Raw genomic sequence first — 21,080 nt, forward strand, 5'->3', positions numbered from 1 at the left:
GCATCTGCCTTTAAAAAAAAAAAAAAAGATTTTATTTATTTATTCATGAGAGACACAGAGAGAGAGGCAGAGACACAGGCAGAGGGAGAAGCAGGCTCCACACAGGGAGCCGGACGTGGGACTCGATCCCGGGTCTCCAGGTTCACACCTGGGCTGAAGGCAGGCGCTAAACCACTGAGCCACCCGGGCTGCCCAAGCGTCTGCCTTTGGCTCAAGTTGTGATCCTGGGATCGAGTCCCACATCAGGCTCCCCATAGGGAGCCTGCTTCACTCTCTGCCTGTGTCTCGGCCTCTCTTTCTGCGTCTCTCATGAATAAATAAAATTTTAAAAAATCTTTTAAAAAGAGAAATGGCTAACAGTTATTAAACCCTCATCAGGTGCTGCTATATTATATATACTAAGCACTTTTACTACATCGCTGTAGCTCTATGAGATGATCATGGGGTGCAATGTTACCTCCTTTTTTACAGAGTAGAAAACTAATTAAGAGCATTAAGGAATCAGTGGGGAGATGAGACTCAAATACAGGTTGTCAGAGTCCTCCAGCCCCATGCTCAGAAAAGCACACTATCTTCCTTTTCTGATTACTCTTTCATTGAGAAGCTTTTGGAGGTGGAGGGAGAGGAAGCCCTGAGGTCTTGTTTCACGGGGGAAGTTAGAGGAATGCAGGTGAGGAGGTGAGGAATTAGCTCGCGCTGGCAGACACTTCCAGAACATCATTGCTGGTCCTTCAGCAAATCCTAGGAGGTCTTCAAGGCAGTCGGTATCCATGTTTTGTGGATGAAGACATGGAAGCTCAAGGAGGCTGTGAGCTTGACCGGGACTACATAGCTCCTGAGTGAGGAGGAGCCGGAAGCCAACTGTGCACGCTGTGGCCATGAAACACGCCTTCTGTATACACTTGGCAGTATTCGTGGACGTTCACATCAAGGACCTCAAAGTGCCCTAAGATAGCTAAGCTTCTTTCTGAAACAGAAAGGAACATTTTAATAATACGTTCACTGTAGCTTTTCACTATCTCCATTCCCTTGGAAAGATAAGCACATATGGGTGATTTAATCACTGCATTGACTAAACCAGCTGCTCCTAGGACCTTTATCTTTCTTTCATAGAAGAACAAGTGCCAGAGAGCCTTGGACACTTGGGTTATTCACAGCCTTCCAGCAGGCCACTTCAGCTCGTGTTTTTGCCCCTTCTGTCAATTCTAAAAGTAATTAATGAATCCGCTTCTTCACTACTAGCTCCCACTTAGCACTTTCTGTTTTCTTCCTAGAGAGAGAAACGACTTGCTAAAAAAACGAAAAGAAAAAACGAAAAATAAAACCTACACTTCTTAATAATAAACATCTGTAGGCTTCTTTATTCAAAATAGTCATGTCATGTTGCTCTCGACCTAGACAAAAACTATGAAAAGTGTGTATCCATAGATATAAGGAGATCTGGAAACACACGTGCATGCCCCCCCCCACACACACACACAGTTTTTCCTCCACCAAGTTCCCTTGGCAACCATCCACTAGCATCTTCCAGCAGATCTTTAAAGCTTGGCGAAGGTGTGTGTGTTAATTTTATTGACATGCTTAATATTGCTCATTACCTTCACAGTTCCCAGATTCTTCCAAACTCTCCTGAGGGAACCTTGTGCCTTGGTGAAAATTTTAAAACACCAACAGAACAGAAGCCTTTTAAAGTGGTTCCTTCCAGTGATTTCCTTAAAAACACTGGATTCTCTGGCCACTGTAGTGTTACATTGTCATAATTCTCTCTTTCAGTGTGGAAGGATGCTCTGTGAGCTCATACATGTATTTACCATATTGACATTGCCATGTTAGAGTCATCATGTACTTTGCCATATCTGACTAAAATGAGTATGTTGTTGGGTTTTTATATACACATTGATTTCTATGGAAAAGGTCTCTAGAGTTGGAGACACGGCTTTTTAAAAAGCTGTATTTAGCACCAGCTTGATGTCCAGTAACTATTTCAGTTCTTCTGTCTTCTGAACAGCTGGAGCATCTTTCACTTTAAACTGGTTTGAACTTTTTGGAGAAGTTTTCCCCAAGGTAACTAATCGTACCTTCACATAGTACTTTAAAGCTCCATCTGAGTGATTCCTGTTACCATGTAAAAGGATTGGGATTATGTCAATTCAGTTTATTGTCAGATCACTTTTATGGTGGGATCGATCATAGGAACATTCTGAAATCATTTTGCTTGAGAATACTTGGTTATTCCTGTAAGTTGTTGAGTTGAATCAGATCAATCCAGTAACAGTTTCAAGATTACCCTGAGATATTTACCGAAATAACCCCTTGATCAGTCTCAAGAATGTAGTCACTTTATAGTTGCTTTTATAGCATAAAACCCATATGGGACCAGCCCCAGAAAGCTTCATTTTGTACCAGGTGCAGCAACAGAGAATGACTTCTGCCGTTTAACTTATTTGTAAATGGCAAGACTTAACAGGATCCTTATCCAGTACGCTTCAGTAGATGGTTGGTATTCGAGTATTATATTTTTCTATTTCCATTATAGAGTGTTTCGGGTAGGAGGGAAAAAGCCATCCTGTTGCTGTAAAAAATAGAAAGTCAGTATCATACATGTTATACATGTATAGCTCATGTATTCTCTCTATCAGCTTTTTTAATAGCTGTGTTTTTGTGAATGTTTATTGTGTATTTCAACATTCTTGGCAACTTGGTGATGATGGGTAGAAAGTTGTTAATGGGATAATCATTGGTTTGACTCTCATGCGTATTTCTTATGGGAGGGGGGATCCCACTGATTTATGGCCCAGAGATACCCTGGCAGCCTTGCCAAGATGGAAGTAATATAGAGAGAGGGACAGTTAGATGGGGCATGGGAATGGAGGTGGGTGGGTGAGAGAATGTGTTGTATGTAGACAGAGCCTGTTGAGTCTGTGATGAGAAATAAGCTCAAAACACATGCCGTGCAGAGGTGAGTAGCCAGCAGAAGCCACTCGTGTAAACAGCACTCAGTGGATGCCTGCACAGATCTCTCATAATCCCAACAGAAGCTGTAACTGTGAGTCTACCGTGGAGCAGCCTTTTCATGAAGTTCCGAGCACGAGTTACTTGCCAGAGATTGTAAAACACAAAAAGGCACAAAATGGGATTCTAACTTCCCAAGGGGGGGCTGCAGCAGCAAATTTATCTCTTACATACTTTTTCAAGTAAATAGAAATTCAAACGGAAATACACAAATCATATTCCTCTGCTGATAATTTGCAGGGATTTTCCTCCCAAAATGAGGGAGGAATTCTGCAGCAGATATTGTGAGCACAGTGTCAGGGCAGCTCCTGATTCAATCGAGAGTAAAAGGTGTCTTAAGTACAGAATGACACTGCCAAGACCAAGAGGGAGGGAGGGACCAGGAGGGACCAGCAGATTTGTCCCTCTGAAGCATGCCTGCATTGTCCTTCTCTTCTGAGGACAGATTGGAAGTGTTGGCCTTTGCAGAAGAATGCCATACTGAATATTACTTTAAAAAAAAAGATTTTATTTATTTATTCATGATAGACAGAGAGAGGGAGAGAGAGAGAGAGGTAGAGACACAGGCAGAGGGAGAAGCAGGCTCCATGCCGGGAGCCCGATGCGGGACTCGATCCCAGGACTCCAGGATCGCACCCTGGGCTGAAGGCAGGCTCTAAACCACTGAGCCACCCAGGGATCCCCTGAATATTACTTTTATAATCAAACACTCACAAGGTTTGCCAAATGCTTTAAGTGCAGCTAAAATTGGAATAAGGGAATCCTAGGATATACAATTACAGCAGATTTTTATTGACTTGTATATTATATGTACTGTATATACGTATTATATGCTATATATTATGTAACATACATCTTAATATATAGCATGTTATTTATCTGTAATGTATATTTTAACAATTATATATCACTAATATAGTATATGTTAATAGATCATGCAAGATATTTTATACAATATATATTATATATAGGTCTCAAAAGATAACATGTATAGATAATTTGCTTGAAAGACATGATTCATTAAATTTTGAGAGCAAATAAAATTGAATGATCAGGTGCATATGTGCTATGCAAAACTGGAGAAAATACAAGAAAACTCTAGTACAAAGTGCATTCTAATTTTGCCAGATTGCAAAGTAAAATAAACCTTTCCTATTTATAAAAGAAATAAAGTAGATGGAAAGTTTCCTCTTCGCATATCGGGCATCCTAGGATGTGCCTATAATTGCTGCATAATTGCTCACAGGGAAGTCCTGTGAGTCTCCTGACACTGTAAAAACGCCAGCACCAAGTCACACGGGGCAAAGTCTCTTAGAGCAAAGGTCTGGTAACGTTTTAAAGATAAGTTCCCATTTGGAAAATGTTTTTTTAAATGATTGCGTAATTTTTTATTGTTTTAGGTAAGACATGAAAAGCCGGCACAACTGCCCTGAATTTGGGTTAAATCTAATCATAGTGCTGGCGGCTAAAGACAGAGGTCCTTTTCCACCAGTTGGCCTGGGGTGAGGCAACCACAAGGGTTCCAGGCAACTTGGGACAGAAGCCTTTGCTGAGTCTGCTGGTGGAAAAGGACCTCCTCTCTGCGAGGCCACTGTGGCCAACCTGGCAAGTGCGGCATTCCCACTCCGGTGGGTTGCTGTGGAGACCAACCCAGCCCTAAAAAGCAAAAGGAAAGAAAAAATGAAAATCCCAAAATAAAGGCTAATTTCAGAGGATATAAAAGGGCAATGAAAAACAGCCAGAGGGAGCCAGAAACTTCACAGAAACAAAAACAAAACCAAACAAAAAAAAGATGGGAGTGCACAAACTTCATTTTCCCTTCCAGATGAATCTGGAGTTTGTGAGGCTACGTTGATCTGAAAGGCGAGAAGCTTCGGCTGTTCAAGAGCAGGTGAAAGTTGTCGCCTAGCTCCGTCCCCAGCGAAAACAGCAAAGAACTTCACCATCCGATCTGGAGTCTGGAGTCTTGCGTGTTAGCAGGTCAACGGAACAGAGAGCTTGAGGTGTTGGTCTTGGAGTTCGGATGAGAGATTATAAAATGATGCATCCCATCACTTGTTGGAAAATAATAGGGTATGAAGTGTTTGAAGAAGAAGGGGGAGAAGGAAAAACAAGACCCCTCAGTGTTTGCGGGCAGTGTGTTAAAATTGCGCTGAGGGCGCCTGGGTGGCTCAGTGGGTTGGGTGTCTGCCTTCAGCTCAGGTCATGACCCCGGGGTCCTGGGATTGAGCCCCCTGCCAGGCTCCCTGCTCAGTAAGGAGCCTGCCTATACCACTGCCGTGCACACACACCCCTAGCTCTCTCTCACTCACTTTCTCTATCTCAAATAAATAAATAAAATCTTTGGGAATAAAAAAACTGATTGGATTCCCTTCCGTGTATCTGAAAAGTGTGTACCATCTTCCCTGCCTCTTGCCCCTACCATTATCTTTGCTCAACTTGCTGCTTAACTGGTAGCTTCTCTGAAGCCAACAATTTGAAACAGCCTGGTTGCATTGAGTTCTAAATCTGTGGCAGAAGAAAGGAAATGACTAAAAGATAATGTTTCATTTTCTACCCACAAAGCAGATGTTCTTTGTACTACTTCAAATGGACTCACTGGTGCCCACAGAGCCAAACTCTGTGTTTGCCAAGAGCAAAAGAACCCTGAATCATGGTGGAAGGATTCCTGAGTAGTTGTTGCTTCCTTCTTGATTCTCTCACTGGCTGATGAAACTTTGAGAAGAGTGCTCCAGAGGCAGTGGCTAAATTCCTGATCCTGAATAATTCTCTGAGTAAGAGTGTGTAGCAAGAAGAGACCTAAGCACACATTCCAGGGGTCCACCCACCTGAGCAGACAGGATTGGAACACAGGATGGATATTATGTTAGTCAGGGTTCTCCAGGGAGACAGAAGCAATAGGATGTATGTTTGTGTAGAACGAGATTTATCATACAGAATTGACTCATGTGATTATGGAGGCCGACAGGTCCCAAGATCTGCAGCATGATTCATCAAGCTGGAGACCCAGAAGACCCGATGGTGTGGTTTCCATGCAAAGCCTGGCAGACCTGAGACCGCGACAGAGCCCGTATTTCAGCTCAAGTCAGAAAGCAGGAAAAGCCAATGTGCCAGTTCAAAGGCTGTCAGGCAGGAGGAATTTCAGGGAGGGTCAGCCTTTTTGTTCTATCCAGGCCTTCAACTGATTGGGTGAGGCCCACTCACATTAAGGAAAACAATCTGTTTTACTCAGTCTCATTTATTTTTTTTAAAGATTTTATTTATTTATTCATGAGAGACAGAGAGAGTGAGAGAGGCAGAGACACAGGCAGAGGGAGAAGCAGGCTCCATGCAGAGAGCCTGATGTGGGACTCGATCTCCGGTCTCCGGGATCACACCCTGGGCTGCAGGTGGAGCTAAACCACTGCGCCACCGGGGCTGCCCTATTCAGTCTCATTTAAATGTTAATCTCATCCAGAAGCACCCCAGAATAACAATGACCACATATCAGGGCACCCTGTGGCCCAGTGATGTAGACACATAAAATTAACTATCATGCATACTGAGAAGTTAGGCCAGAGCTTGGGAGGAGACCCTGGTGGGTGCAGCTTCAAGGAGATGGTCCTCAGCCATATGGTGTCCTGCTAGGATAGTACAGAAGCTGAGGTGTGCAGACACCACTACCCGCTCTGGCTAGTTTAACTAGATGTATATCATTAAAGCTTTTAGTTAGGCTACCTGGGTGGCTCAGTCAGTTAAGCGTCTGCCTTCAGCTCAGGTCATGATCCCAGGGTCCTGGGATTGAGTCTCACATTGGGCTCCCCACTCCGTGGGTAGTCTGCTTCTCCCTCTGCCTGCCACTCCCCCTGCTTGTGCTTTCTCTCTCTCTCTCTCCCTGTCAAATAAATAAAAATAAAATAAAATAAAATAAAATAAAGCTTTTAGGTAGCTCACAGAAGTTCGGGGAGGATGAGGCTCACAGCCAGAACCATGCCCAGAACTTGCCCATATGGCAAGACTGAGCCAGGGCCACCTCGTCTCCCTCCTGCACTGAGGCAGGGCGGCGGCTTGCGCTGCTGGCCCCAAACCAGGTGCATCCTGCTTTGGTCAGAAAAAGCACCTGCTTTTTTATGTTGCTGCTTTCTAAATCAAAACCCAGCATGAGGACTTCAGATTAGCGGAGTCCAAGTCCATCCTCCATCCCTCCTCCTTAGCTACCTAGGAGGCTGGCAAACGGATGTTTCTGGCATCTGCCTGAGGCCGAATGCATGATGTGGGAACAGAGTCAAGAAGGGAAGGCTGTTCAGGAGATGCGGGTCACCTTCCCACACTTATCCTTCCTTCCAGCCTCCCTTCAACTCTTAGCTCTTCCAGAAGCATCCCACACTGAACTCCATAAACCATAATCATTGGGCCAGTATTCATGCAGGATTTGCCTGTAAAACCAATGCCTGGTCCAGGTCACAGTATGCTCAAGGGCACCCCATTTGTTTTAGTTTATTTATTTGTTTTAGTTAGTTTGTTTATTTATTTATTTGATAGAGCACACAAGCAAGGGGAGTGGCAGGCAGGGAGAGAGGGAGAAGCAGGCTCTCTGCTGAGCAGGGCTCCATCCCAGGACCCTGGGATCATGACCTTAGCCAAAGGCAGGTGCTTAATCCACTGAGCCACTCAGGCACCCTGGCCACCCCCTTTGTAAGTCTTCTCCTGTCACCCCTACATCACCTCTACATCTACAGAGCTTTGAGGTCTTTTTCCTTGGTTTTTGTTTGTAACCTCCAGACCTCATTAGTCTCATCTTTGCCATATTTTTGCTCTGTCTTACCCGGTTTCATCCTTTTTGTTCTCTGTAGCGAAAACCCCTAAACTTCTCAAAAACAGGGGCTGTATCCTTTTTCTTCTTTTTTATCTCCCACAGAACCTAATGTCATGCTAAGCATACAGTAAATATTTTCTGATTATTACAGTTCATTAGCTATCTGAATCAGTGCTTTTCAAATGAATTTCAGTAGTGTCTATTGAAAATCATAATGAATAGGAAATTAATGGAACAACAACAACAAAAAAATCACACGAAGGATATTTAGGCTATGCACCAGATGATATCTAGAAATGCCTGTTAGTTTTAGTGACTCATTCAGCATACATATTGAGTGCCTACTATGTGCCAGACGTTATTCTGTGAGCTTAGAATATATGAATGAAAAAGAAAAAAAAAGAAACACATAATAGCTCTCTCGAAGCTTACATTCTGGAAGAACCAGACAGTTAATAAACATGTAAGTTATAAACACGTTAGGATTGATAAGTGGAGACACTCAGGTGGTTCGGTCAGTTAAACACCTGCCTTTGGTTCGGGTCATGACTTCAGGGTCCTGGGATGGAGCCCTGCTCAGCGGGGAGCTTCTCCCTCTCTGTCTGCCCCTCCCCTTGCTTGTGCACTCGCATGCGTTTGCACTCTCTCTCTGTGTCAAATAAATAAACCCTTTAAAAAAAAGAGAGAATTGACAAGTGTTATGCATAAAAGAAGAAGCAGAGCAGAATAGTATCAGATGCACAGGGTGGAGTTGGGATTGGCATTTTAGATAGGACAGTCAAAATTGTGAAAAAAAATTTGGTTTTAGATAAGCAGAGAAAACTGAATTTTTGCTGGATATGAGATAATATAAAGAGGTTTCCATGAATTGGGTATGATAATGGCATTTTGATTATTTTATTTTTAAAGATTTTATTTATTCATTCACGAGAGACACACACACACAGAGAGGCAGACACACAGGGAGAGAGAGAGGCAGGCTTCATGCAGGCAGCCTGATGTGGGACTCGATCCTGGGACTCCAGGATAACGCCCTGGGCTGAAAGCAGACGCTAATCACTGAGCCACCCAGGTGTCCCATTTTGGTTATTTTTAATCTTTTGTTTTGGGGGTTTTCTTAGAGAGGGAACAGGGAAGGGGAAGAGGGGGAAAGAGAATCTTAAGGAGGCTCCATGCTTATCCCCCAACTTGGGGCTCGATCCCACCACCCTGAGATCGTGACCTCAGCCAAAATCAAGAGCCAGATACTTAACCGACTAAGCCACCCAGGAGCCCCAAGTCTTTATCTGTTGTAAACGGAAATATTAATGGGGAAGTAATGTGACCTAATATCATTGTCTGGGATTTGCCTCAGAATGTTCCAGCAAAAAAGTGAAAAGGAAGGAAAAGTTGAATCGGGAGAATAGATGAAAGAAGAATGGTAGAAAGTTGGTATTTGAAACTTGAGTAGTACAGAGGGTTTCCTCATACTATTCTTCCTATTTGTATAGACGTTTTAAAATTTCCAAGATAAAAGCTATATAAGACTGATAAATCATTGAACTCTACCTCTGAAACTAATAGTTGATGTTAATTGAATTTAAATTTTAAAAATAAAATTTAAAAAATTTTAGGGCAGCCCAGGTGGCTCAGCGGTTTAGCACCGCCTTCATCCCAGGGCATGATCCTGGAGACCAGGGATCAAGTCCTGTGTCGGGCTCCCTGCTTGGAGATTGCTTCTCCCTCTGCCTGTGTCTCTGTGCCTGCCTCTGTGTGTGTGTGTGTGTGTGTGTGTGTGTGTGTATGTGTCTCATGAATAAGTACATAAGATCTTAAAAAAAAAAGTTAAAAAAAAAACTTTAAACAGAAAAAAGAACTGGTGGGCATTCAGGAGGTGACCTTTTTATTTAGAAAAAGAGTGAGGGAGTAGAGGGAGGGGCGGGGGGGGGGAGAGAGAAAGAATCTCTGCTGAGCACAGAGGGCTGAGCTGAGCACTCAGGGCTCAATCCCATGACCTTGAGATCATGACCTGAGCCCAAACCAAGAATCAGATGCTTCACCAACTCAGCCACCCAGGTGCCCCAGGAGGTGACATTTAAGCAGATGAGGAGGAGAAAGATGCATGGAAGAATGTTAGGGAAACGCGTGCCATGCAAAGAAAGTTCGGCACAAAGCATGTTCCCAGAACCCTGGCCTCCTTCTTACTCCTCGATTGGGGGATGGTGTGGGGGACGAGGGCTGGCAGATACTTGGGGGGTGGAATAGAGAACACAGAGCCTTGTAAGTCACTGTCAGGATTTCAAGTGCAGGTCAAACCCATGAGGCCTGCTAAGGAGCTGCTTCAGAGTCGTGCTCAGATGTATTTTCTTCATCGAACCATTTGGGCACCTGCGTTTCTTTGCTCAGATCCTGAGATGGAGTTTGTAGTTAGTGATCAGTGCTATCCAATAGAATTTTCTGCAATGCTGGTGTCCAATGTGGGAACTACACCCCTAGCCACAGATGCTCGTGGAGTACTTGAAATGTGCCTAGCGAGATCCAGGAGCTCAATTTCTGATTTAATTTTATTTTGATTAATTTAAACTTAAATTTCAATGCCCACATATGGCTGGTAGCCCCTGAATCGGAAAGTGCAGTATTAGGATGGTTGGTTGCACTCGTGCATTTCTCTCCACGCTGACTTTTATTCATTTCCAGCATCCCAGTGATTCTCACCTCAGGACATTTGCACCTCTGCCTGGTTGGTTCCTGGGTGTCCTTCAGGCCTGAGCTTACACAACACCTGCCTTCCCTGACCGCCCTGTTGGGGGTAGGCTCCCCCTCATCATGGTATCCTGTGGTTCCCAGTTCATAATTACACTTGGTATTTATTTAATGTCTAAAGCCAAAAGTTCCTCAAGGTCAGGGGTTTGATCGTCTTGTCTACCCGCGTCGTGGGCCTGCTGTAAACACTGAAGTGAAAACAGAAGCAGTTTCAGTGTTGTGTACAGCTTTGGGGATGGACATAAGGGGCCTTTAACCCAGTTTGGGGAGGGGTTGGTGAGTCAGGAGCAGCTTCTCAAACCTTAGGTAGAACTTTTAAAGAATGAGTAGGAATGAGGAACATGAAAGTAACATTGTAGAAAGGCCTTTCCTACAAAGATGAGAAGCAGCAGGAAGGAGAGCACAGGGGATGGTGTCTGCGGGCCTGTGGACAATATGTGGGAATCAGGGGTCCTGACCGTGGAGGCCCTCAGGTGCCTTGAAATGTATCCTGTAGGTCGGGGGCTGGCAGATTCATTTTAAGAACCAGAAGTAAATAATAGCTCAGGCTTTGCAAACCATGAGGTCAAAACTTCTGAGCTCTGCCACTGAAACGCAAGAACAGCCTTAGACAATATGCAAATGGCCGTGGCTGTGTTCCAATAAAACTTTATTTATGGACACAGATTCACATTCTAGATAATCTTGGTATGACATGAACTATCCTTTTGATTTTTTTTTCCCCCAACCATTTGAAAGGGTAGAAACCATTCTTAGCTCATGGACCATTCAAAAACAAGCCGCTGGCCCCATTTGTCACCTGGCCATGTTTAGGGGAGGTCAGCTAGCTCCCTCTGGCTTCACTGTGATCTCAGAGGCAGGTGTGAAGGCAGTGGTGGTTTCTGTGAAGAGGCCAGGCAGCAGGCTGGGCGAGTGATGGCAAGGTCTGAAACAGGACGGCGTTAACAAGGATGGGAAAGAAGGACCTGCCTTGTGACATATATCCTGCAGTCAAAATCAGTAGGACTCAGTGATGGGTGTGCAGGGTAAGGAGTCCAGAACGGTGCCCCAGCTGAGCAGGACCCACCAGCTCTCACTGACCAACGGCGATACGGAGTGCATCTTAATGTGTGTTTAGGTTTGGACCATTTATAGGGTCTTCCTTTATTTTTTAAAGATTTTATTTATTTATGAGAGAGAGAGAGAGAGAAGCAGAAACATGGGTAGAGGGAGAATCAAGCTCCAGCAGGGAGCCTGATGTGGGACTCGATCCCGGATCCCCAGGATCACTCCCTGGGCTGAAGGCAGCGCTAAACCGCTGAGCTACCCGGGCTGCCCTATAGGGTCTTCCTTTAAACTGCAAAATTCAGAGTAGTTTCAGTAAATAGAGCCTAACCTAGTCCTAGGATTACTCTCCTGGGGAGACCAATTTTGTTTGCTGTTGAATGGATAACCTAGTTCTAGATGTTACTCTAGGAAAATGATATCCCAGCAGGCTGTGATAATCACCTAACCGTGCTGACATTTCCCCCCATCCTATCATACCGAAAGAAGTAGCTAAACGATCTCTTTCAAAGTATGTAATTGCAGAACGTCAAGTCGGTTTCTGGTGTTAGAAGAAATCCCAATAGTAGAATCTAGGACGTTGATTTTTAGTAAAAACTCCTTTCGCTGTTGGTTCAGGAAAGCTTTAGCTTTTTCGAAATCTTAGCTGCTCTTGCGAAGCAGCAAACAAGAGAGAGCAGGAACCTCGTAATCCCAATTATTAATAAATGTTTCATCATCATAAAATTACATAAATTATCACTGCAGCCCTACAAAGCTACCTTCCCACTTGCCCTGTTCTGGGGGATTTCTGCTGTGTGAGTATTAATGAAAGCAGAGTTAATTTACGTTATAATTTCACCTGCCACCTGGGAGCACAAAGACACAAAGTTAAATAAGAAAACTCGTGTGTGGCGTACATCCTGCGAATCTGCGTCAAGGTAACTGATGAGATTCGAGATTAACTCAGTGTGTTTTGTAACGTCATATCCTTGCTTTTCATGATGCTGGTTTTATCTCTCTCTGGACATTAGTTTTCTCTCTGAATCAAGTAGCCATGTTCAGCTTCTCTAGCATGTGTTTCTCTAGGAGGTTTGGAGAGATTTGTTTGGTGCACATCTTTAACACCTAGGTCTAGGATTCTTCAGCTGCTCTTTATGGTTTTCTAGTCAAGAACTAAATTAAGCCACTCAGTGAAAAAAAAAAAGGGTGATTGACTAAGTGAAATTTGCAATATTTAGAAGGTTTAGTATCATAAGGTCAGTGACCAAGGCAGCGGTCCTTGAACCAAAAGACAATCTTCTCACTGTGATTGCAAAGGGCCTGGGGTATAAAGTCATTACTTACTTCAGTTATTACTGAAGAAGGATGCCTCCATCCCTGCACTTTGCTTTATCCCTCTCTCCCCTCTGGCACCCTTCTCTGCACCCCATCCAGGCCCCCCCACCCCGGATGCTATGCTGAGTGCTTTCAAGCACAGTGATTGGACTAACGTAATGGTAACCGCTGTGTTTATGCTCACCTGTGAGGCATGACGCTGAATGTTTCCATCCTCTGCTGAGCTAGGTGGTGGTGTCCCCTCCACTTTATAGAGGAGGAAACAGCCCAGGTGAGGGTAAGTGCCTTGCCCCAAGCTCCATGGCTAGAACTGGGTGGAGCTCAGATTCAAACCCAGTGGGAGCTTCCACAGAGCTCTGGAGCTTGTGCCCCAGGCCAGTTCCCAGGGGACCAGCTCTGCCGAGCCTCCCTCCCCCTCCGTGTCCGGCACTCCGCTGGGCCAGACTGCAGTGGTTCTGCAAACATGAGCCTCCCTCCCTGGTCACCTGGAGAGTCTTTGCTTGTCCTCACCCCCTCATCTTTATCCAAAGGCATCAATAGGGCTTTCAGATCTGACACAGCTCAGGATGTATGGCAAGGAATGCCTTAGGAGTGGACCAGTGGACCTATGACACCTGAACAAAAACGGGTTTATCGGAGCAGGGAACACTTCTGATTGTTCTGGAGTGCCATGCTGGCATCTTGTAATCGACATCCACCATGGTGCTAGAGTCTGGTCCCCCTCATCTCTTCCTGGGTGATTACCGAAGCCTCTTAACTGGATGCTCAAGTCTCCTGTCTTGCCTCTTCCCCACAGCCAGGTGTTTCTATAACACGTTTGACTGCCATTCCCTTGTTTAAAATCTTTGTGCCTCTCCATTGCTCTTGGGATCAAGAATGATCCTTTTAGGTCCCTTCTAAAGCCCTGAGTGGTCTGGCCCCTACTCACCTCTGCAGACTCGTCTCGCACTGGACCTCATGCCCCTCACACTGTCTGTTCTCCTTCAGAATCTGTTTGTTTTTCTCTAAGAAGCATGTTTTTTCCTTGCCTCTGAGCCTTTGCATATGCTGTTCCATCAGTGCCCGCTTCGTGCCTGCACCGCACATCCCCCAGCAGATTTCCTTCACTGCTGTGGTTCACACAACTACAGTCCCAGCCACAGAGTAGCAGCTCAGTAAAACATCTCCAGCATGAATAGATGAAAACTATCCATTGCATCTTAGGTTTTTAACGTGACTTTTGATCTGTATGTCTCCTCGATTCGTAATCTGGGTTTGCCAATATTACTCTACTTCATCTCTCTTTTCAAATGTTTACTTTTTATTTTTTTCCTTCTTGTAAGCTTCTCTCTTCCCACTCTTCAGGTCCTCCTTTTTAAAGACATTTTGGACTGCTTTTTGGGCTGGTCTTCGTGATAACCAGCACGGATATCCTAGGTAGCTCTCGTCCACACTCAGCAGGTCTTCGGAGACTCTGGATGCACTTCTTTGAGCCTGCTCCTTCTGTAGTATCGCAGGCCCTGGTTGGGCCCCAACTGCCAGCTACCCTGGGAAGGATAAAACAGTATTGTGTTTGTCACACAATGTCTTAAAGGGATAGAATTCTTCCCTTACTTACCTGTTGGGGTGAGCAGCCAGGAGCAAAGAGGAAGGCAGTTTATGATGGGCAGTGGTTTGGGGGAGGGGGAGAAAAAAAGGAAATCGTGTAAAGTCAAAAAGGAATCTCTCTAACAAGAAAATGTTTCCTGGTTGCAACAATTAATATTTTGGATGTAGATCTAGATTTGCTTCGTGCAGCCCACTCTCCACTCCTATTAGCTACAGCAGAATTGTTGTTGAGGTGGGCCAGGTACTAGCAGTTGTTCTTTGTTGCTTTGTCTTCGCTCCAGAGGTGACCCTGAAGGTCCACATCAGCGACGCCAGCACCCACCAGCCCGTCCCAGATGCGCTTATCGAGATTTTCACCAACCAGGTGTCTGTTGCTTCTGGTACCTCGGGGACAGATGGCGTCGCCTTCATCAAGTTCCAGTATAAGCTGGGCAGTCAGCTGATCGTCACCGCCACGAAGCACGCCTACGTGCCAAACTCTGCCCCCTGGAAGCCAATCCGATTACCTGGTAAGGCCATCCTAACCCTTCCCTAAAGCAGAGCACATGGGACAGAAGCGATTTTGAGAGTGGAAGGCAGATGATCAGAAAAATAAGGGTTTCATCTCTGCTTTACTTTTGGGGGCTTCTGATGGGAAGGAAAGGTGGGGTCCTGTATGAAGCAGGTGGGGGCTCTCCCTCAGTTGACATACATGAGGGAATTGAAAAGCCTTAGAGTCTCTGCCCATTTCCCCAGCGTCCTCTTTTGTACCTTGTTGGTTATGGCTGGCAGGATGGCACTGGGGCAGTGCTCTGGGACGGAGCTTCTTCGTTCTGCCTCACGGGGCCAGAGAGAAGAGCGCTGGCCAGAGAGGCAGGGGGTGATGGGACATGGTCTTTCTCTTTCCCCCCTTCTCACCTGCTACGGGAAAACCCACTCCTCTGTGTTTTCTCGGGACTCTTCTCAGTCCCTACGCTTCTGATCACCAAATGTGTGGAGCTTTTTTCCATACATCACGCAGTTCTCAGATTCTCAGACACCAGCTGGGTGTCCTGCAGTTTAACTCACTTCTGACACTCTCCACCTGGAGGCAGCACCCAATCCCACAGGTGAAGTGCCCAGTCCCACATGCCTGGCCTCTCCCCCAGCCTCAGACACAAGTCACAAGTCCAGGCTGTCCCCTGGGGCTGTTGACCCACTGGCTATAATAAATCAGATGTTCCCAGCCCCCTCCTGGGGTTCAACTCATTAGCCACAGTGGCTCACGGAACTCAGGGAAATGGTTGTTAAAGAACAAAAGTCATTCAATTAAATTTGAAGGTCTGTTTGGCTTTATTAAAAGTGATCCATGAATTGGGCAGCATCCATCTCACAAGTAGAGGTGAGCTTCAAGGAGTTGCACAAAAGGGAAGGTTTTTTTTTTTTTTAAGATTGATTGATTGATTGATTGATTTATGATAGACACAGAGAGAGAGAGAGAGAGAGAGAGAGAGAGAGGGAGGCAGAGACACAGGAGGAGGGAGAAGCAGGCTCCATGCAGGGAGCCCGACACAGGACTCGATCCCGGGACTCCAGGATCGCGCCCTGGGCCGAAGGCAGGCGCCAAACCACTGAGCCATCCAGGGATCCCCAAAAGGGAAGGTTTTTACAGAAAGGAGAGTGGGGTGATGAGTTACTAGCAAAAGGACTATTTCCAGCAAAGTTACTATTCCTTAGAGGAGCAGGCAGGGGATCTTAGGTGGATCACCTCATCTTCTCTTGAGGGGGAATGGAGAGGGCCCGTGTGTCGGATTACCTCACTGATGCTGATCCAAAAATTCTTGACTGACCCAATTAAAACTGTATTTCTGGGGAAGGTTGAAACTGCATTTAGGTTAGATGAGGTTAGCGTATGAAGTTCCAGTCTGGTGACTTGGCCTAAGTGACACCAGTTGGGGCCCTGGGGTTTTTTTGTTTTTTATTTTGAACACAGTTTACTTACTAGATCACTGGCTTCTTATGAAGGCTAATAAAGGGACATCCAGGTGGAGGAGATCATATGGGCAAGGTATGGAGGACGGTGTGCAGAGCTTCCATGCCTCCTCTGGGCATACCACCCTCCTGGCACCTCCCTGTGTACACCTGTACACCTGCCCAGAGGCCCTCTAACCTCCATCCTGTTGGGTTTGTATAGAGGGGTCATTACATCATTAGGACTGATGAATTCATTGGCCATTGGTGATCGACTACACCTCCAGCCCCTCTTCCCTCCCATGGTCAAGGGGCTGGGGCTGAAAGTTCCAACTTGGTTGGTTCTTCTGACAACCAGCCCCCATCCTTAGGTTCTAGAGGCTTTCTAAAAGTCACCTCATTAGCTAACCCTGCACTGGAAGAGACATGTTACGAATAACACATCACCTTTATGGCTCTTACCACTTAGGAAATTCCATGGGTTTAGGAACTCTGGTCCAGAAACCAGACCAAGACTGGATACATATTTCTTCTTATAAATCACAGTATTATGTCACCATTCACCACTTGGTAACGGTGGTCTCCCACAGGGGTCAGGATGGTGCCTGACACAGATTCAGCTTGGGATGGGGTAGGTGGGGAGTTGGACATGACCTGCCTTCTGTTCCCTCACCTCAGGCTCCCGTTAGCACCTGGACCACATTATCTGTTGGCATCAAGATGAGATGAAGGATGAGGATGGACTGAGGGCTGCAGGGAGATGTTGCCAGGGTAGCGTTTGAAACTGGCTGACCTGATTCTGGTGCTCAATCTGAGCTTGAGCCCCACTAGCTTCCTTGCCAATCTCTGCAAAGTGGACCTAATACCACCTGGTAGGGTTGTTCTGATTAAAAAGCAGTTAACATTCATAAACACCCTTACAGTGCCTAAAACACAGTAGGGGCTCAGTAAATGGCACAGCAGCTGGCAAAATACCAATGTCACTGTTCATCTCTGTGCCACTGCACCACTGGACACACTCCACCAGGGTCCTCGTTGCCTCTGGGGAACGTGGGAGCCAAATGTGGATATATCTGCCTCCTAAAGCCCTGGCATCTACCCTCATGCACAAAATTCTCTTTATATTTATTAAGTACCTACTATGTGCCAGGCACTGCCCTGGCCACTGGGAAGACATATCTAGAGACACAGAACTTGCTCCTCGGGAGTTTGATACTTAGTTTGGGAGTTACATAGTCAGCCACCACCAAAGCCACTTCCATCTAATGGGTATGTTCATGCCTATATATGCGTAGGGGATGCTGGAGGAGGAAAGTTCAGCCTAGGTGAGGGAATAAATGCTTCCTGGAGGCGGTAGGAGGGGAGCTAAGCCTGGAGGATGAATAGATATTAGCATTAGAAGGTGCTTGTTGGAGGCACCTGGGTGGCACAGTTGGTTAAGCATCCAAATCTTGATTTCAGCCCAGGTCATGATCTCAGGGTCATGGGATAGAGCCCTGCATTAGGCCCCATGCTGACTGTGGAGTCTGCTGAAGTTTCTCTCTCTGTCCCTACTCTCTGCTCCTCCCACCCCTTTGTATATGCATGTTCTTTCTCTCTCAAATAAATACATAAATCTTAAAAAAAAAAAAAAAAGAAGGTGCTTATAAAAAACACAGATTCCAGGGCTCATCCATTCAGTCTGGAGACACTGAACCAGAAGTCTGCGATTGAATAAGTAACTCCCCACCCCCCAACTCCACTTCTGGATAAAAGCACTCACTGAAGTTGGAGACCACTGCTTTGTGAGCCTTGGAAAGTGGATTTGATATAGGGGATAACCTGAGAAATATTTGTTAAAAAGGATAAACCTGAGAAATATTTAGCAGACAAATGCAGAATATCTCTGGGAACAGGGGAGACTTACGGGAAAGGATAAAACAGAAGATATGTAAATTGAATCTTGGATTTCTAGCTGATGATAAAGTGGATAGAACAGGTGGACAATGGGGTTGGGAGACCCACCACTCCATGGTTCCCTAAAGTTGACTGAGTTGATACAGTGGGTTAAAAGAAGCCTCCTTCTTCCCCATTGCCCTATGCATCCTCTCCCCAGGCTGGGCTCAGGCAGAGATGCATACAGGTGCTAGTGGAGATGGGAGGGCAGGAATGAGTGTTGGGAGTCAGAGCTGATGATAAGTTTAGTGGAGGGAATATTGCTTTTGAACTGCCTCTCGGACACAAGTGTGTTCAGCCTGTAGTTTGAAATGATTTGAGGGCTCAAGGGGTTTGGAGATAGTGTAATTTGGGCGTCATTAGCATTGTTGAGATAAAGAGTCAAAACCATGAACTCACCACAGTGTCGGGGGAAGACCAGGGACAGAACCCTGAGAGGTCCCACAAAATAGGGAGGTGATCTTCATTAGCTTATATATGAAGAAAATTGTCTGATTGTCTCCATTTTTCACATGAAAAAAATTACTGGAAACAACCCAGGGAAGTTTTTTTTTTTTTTTCAAGATTTTATTTATTTATTCATGAGAGACACACATACACACACACACACACAGAGTCAGAGACACAGGCAGAGGGAGAAGCAGGCTCCATGCAGGGACTCGATCCCAGGACTCCAGGATCACGCCCTGGACCAAAGGCAGGTGCTAAACTGCTGAGCCACCCAGGGATCCCCCAACCCAGCGAAGTTTAAATGTTATCCAGACACCACAACTCCACCTTTGCTTGGAGAACACCTGCACCAAGAAACAGTAGTATATTCTATAAAGTCACCTTGGATCCTGGGGTAGTCAATACTGAGCCATGGCTTATAGGGAAATTCAGGATTAGGATCCTACGATCCTCCTCTCATAACATTTTCATCAGCCAAGCAGTACATCACCTTGGATTATGTATGTTTAGGTATGTTTTGAATTATATTTTAGGGTGTTTAAAGACATACGACTTAGGAGCACCTGGGTGGCTCAGTTGGTGAAGTATCTGCCTTTGGCTCAGGTCATGATCTCGGGGTCCTGGGATCCAGCCCTGGGTCAGGCTCCCTGCCGACAGAGGAGTCTGCTTTTCCTTCTCCCTCTGCCCCTCACCCCCTGCTTATGCACCCTCTCTCAAATAAATTAATAAACTTAAAAAAAAAAGACACATGATTTAATCTATAATGTTGCTTCATAAACATGGAACTCACAGCCAACAGCTCCATAACTCATGCTTCAACAAAGCTTATCTAATATGTGTCTTTCCCAGAAGCACCTCCCCGCCTTCCTGCAGTTAGGAACAGGAAGCACTGTGCCTCGGAGTCATTTTAAACAGTGAAATCACCAAAGGAAGCACAAGAATGTGAAAAACTTGGCACTAAATAGATTGCCAGAGGACACTTTGAGTTTGCAAGCTGAAAGGAGAAGGCTGAGCGTCCCCTTGGTTGACCTCAGCTGGGAACGTTTGTGTCCAAGACTTAGAGTCTTGACCACTCAGTACTTGACACATAAAGCATCATGAGGATTGACTGTGGTGTCAGAAATGAATTTTAGCGAGCAGGCACATTTGCGAACCCTGAATCCACGAATCATGAGGATTCAGTGTACTGTAATTACACTTGTTTTGACTTTGACATGATCATTTGAGAAAAAGCAACCATTTCCATAACATCCATTTTCTTAAATGAGTCAGAAAATGGGAAGGATGTGGTTTAATTGGAAGGGTCTGGGATGAGGCATGAAGACACCTGGGTTCTCACCCCACCGGCCCCTGGCTACTCTTCACACATGGGGGCCCACACGGCTTTCAGAACCAACGTTTCTCATTTCTAAAACTAAATCAATTAGACTGAATAATTTTCAAGGATCCACCTGTGTCTTTGATTATTTTTCTTTGCTTGCCTTGTTAGCATAATATACTCTTTTTTTTTTTTTTAAGATTTCATTTATCTATTTGATGGAGAGAGAGAGCACAAGCAGGGGGAGCAGCAGAGGGAGAGGGGGAAGCCGACTGCCCACTGAGCAGGGAGCCCAATGTGGGGCTCAATCCGAGAACCCCGGGATCATGACCTGAGCTGAAGGCAGACACTTAGCCGACTAAGCCACCCAGGTGCCCCCATCATAAAGATACTCTTAACTAGAATCTGACAGAACAGGTTGACCAAACCTTGGTCTTGTCTATTGCAAAAGGCAGAGTAAACGCTTATTTCCATGCATGCCTTTGGAAGTCAGGATAATACTGTTGGTACTGCTGACAAGTGGGCAAGGAGTAGAGAAAAGTTGGGAGGCTCTCCTAAAACGTGGCAAAAATTCAAAACTAGAAAATGCTTTCTTCACTACGCGTGCACACATGGTTTCATTTGCATGTGCATTCTTCAGAGACTTTGGAATGGATTTCAAATCCTTGACAGTCATTCCTGGAGAGTGTGTTGGTTTTACCCTTTCAAGGAAGGAGATGTAGATTGGAGAGGGGGAATTCTAGCACCCTTAGGGAAAGTACCCCTTACACTTGGCGAACAGGTAAAACAAACTCAGTTATACAAAATGCCATCCATCCACAAAAGACTGTAAGTCAACATCTTCATTATCCCCATCTCTATAGTTGTCTCTCTACCAGGCCTGTTGCAGGAGCTTCAGACCTGATCCATCTGCCCCTTCAACCACCTATATCAAGTCAGCAATCCTGTCTT

The 21,080-nt window shown here is 45.4% G+C and overlaps 1 protein-coding gene across 2 annotated transcripts in view; it reads left to right on the forward strand.

Moving 5' to 3' along the window:
- Nucleotides 1-21,080, forward strand: part of FAM171A1 (family with sequence similarity 171 member A1) — a 131,246-nt gene that overhangs the window by 57,149 nt on the left and 53,017 nt on the right. For both annotated transcript variants that reach the window (XM_038530017.1, XM_038530018.1), the window contains exon 2: nucleotides 14,779-15,006. In XM_038530017.1, coding sequence (XP_038385945.1) covers nucleotides 14,779-15,006 — 228 coding nt within the window. The remainder of the gene's footprint in view (nucleotides 1-14,778; nucleotides 15,007-21,080) is intronic.

This window comes from Canis lupus, chromosome 2 (genome assembly GCF_011100685.1).
Source record: "Canis lupus familiaris isolate Mischka breed German Shepherd chromosome 2, alternate assembly UU_Cfam_GSD_1.0, whole genome shotgun sequence".
NCBI classification, from domain to species: Eukaryota; Metazoa; Chordata; class Mammalia; order Carnivora; family Canidae; genus Canis; species Canis lupus.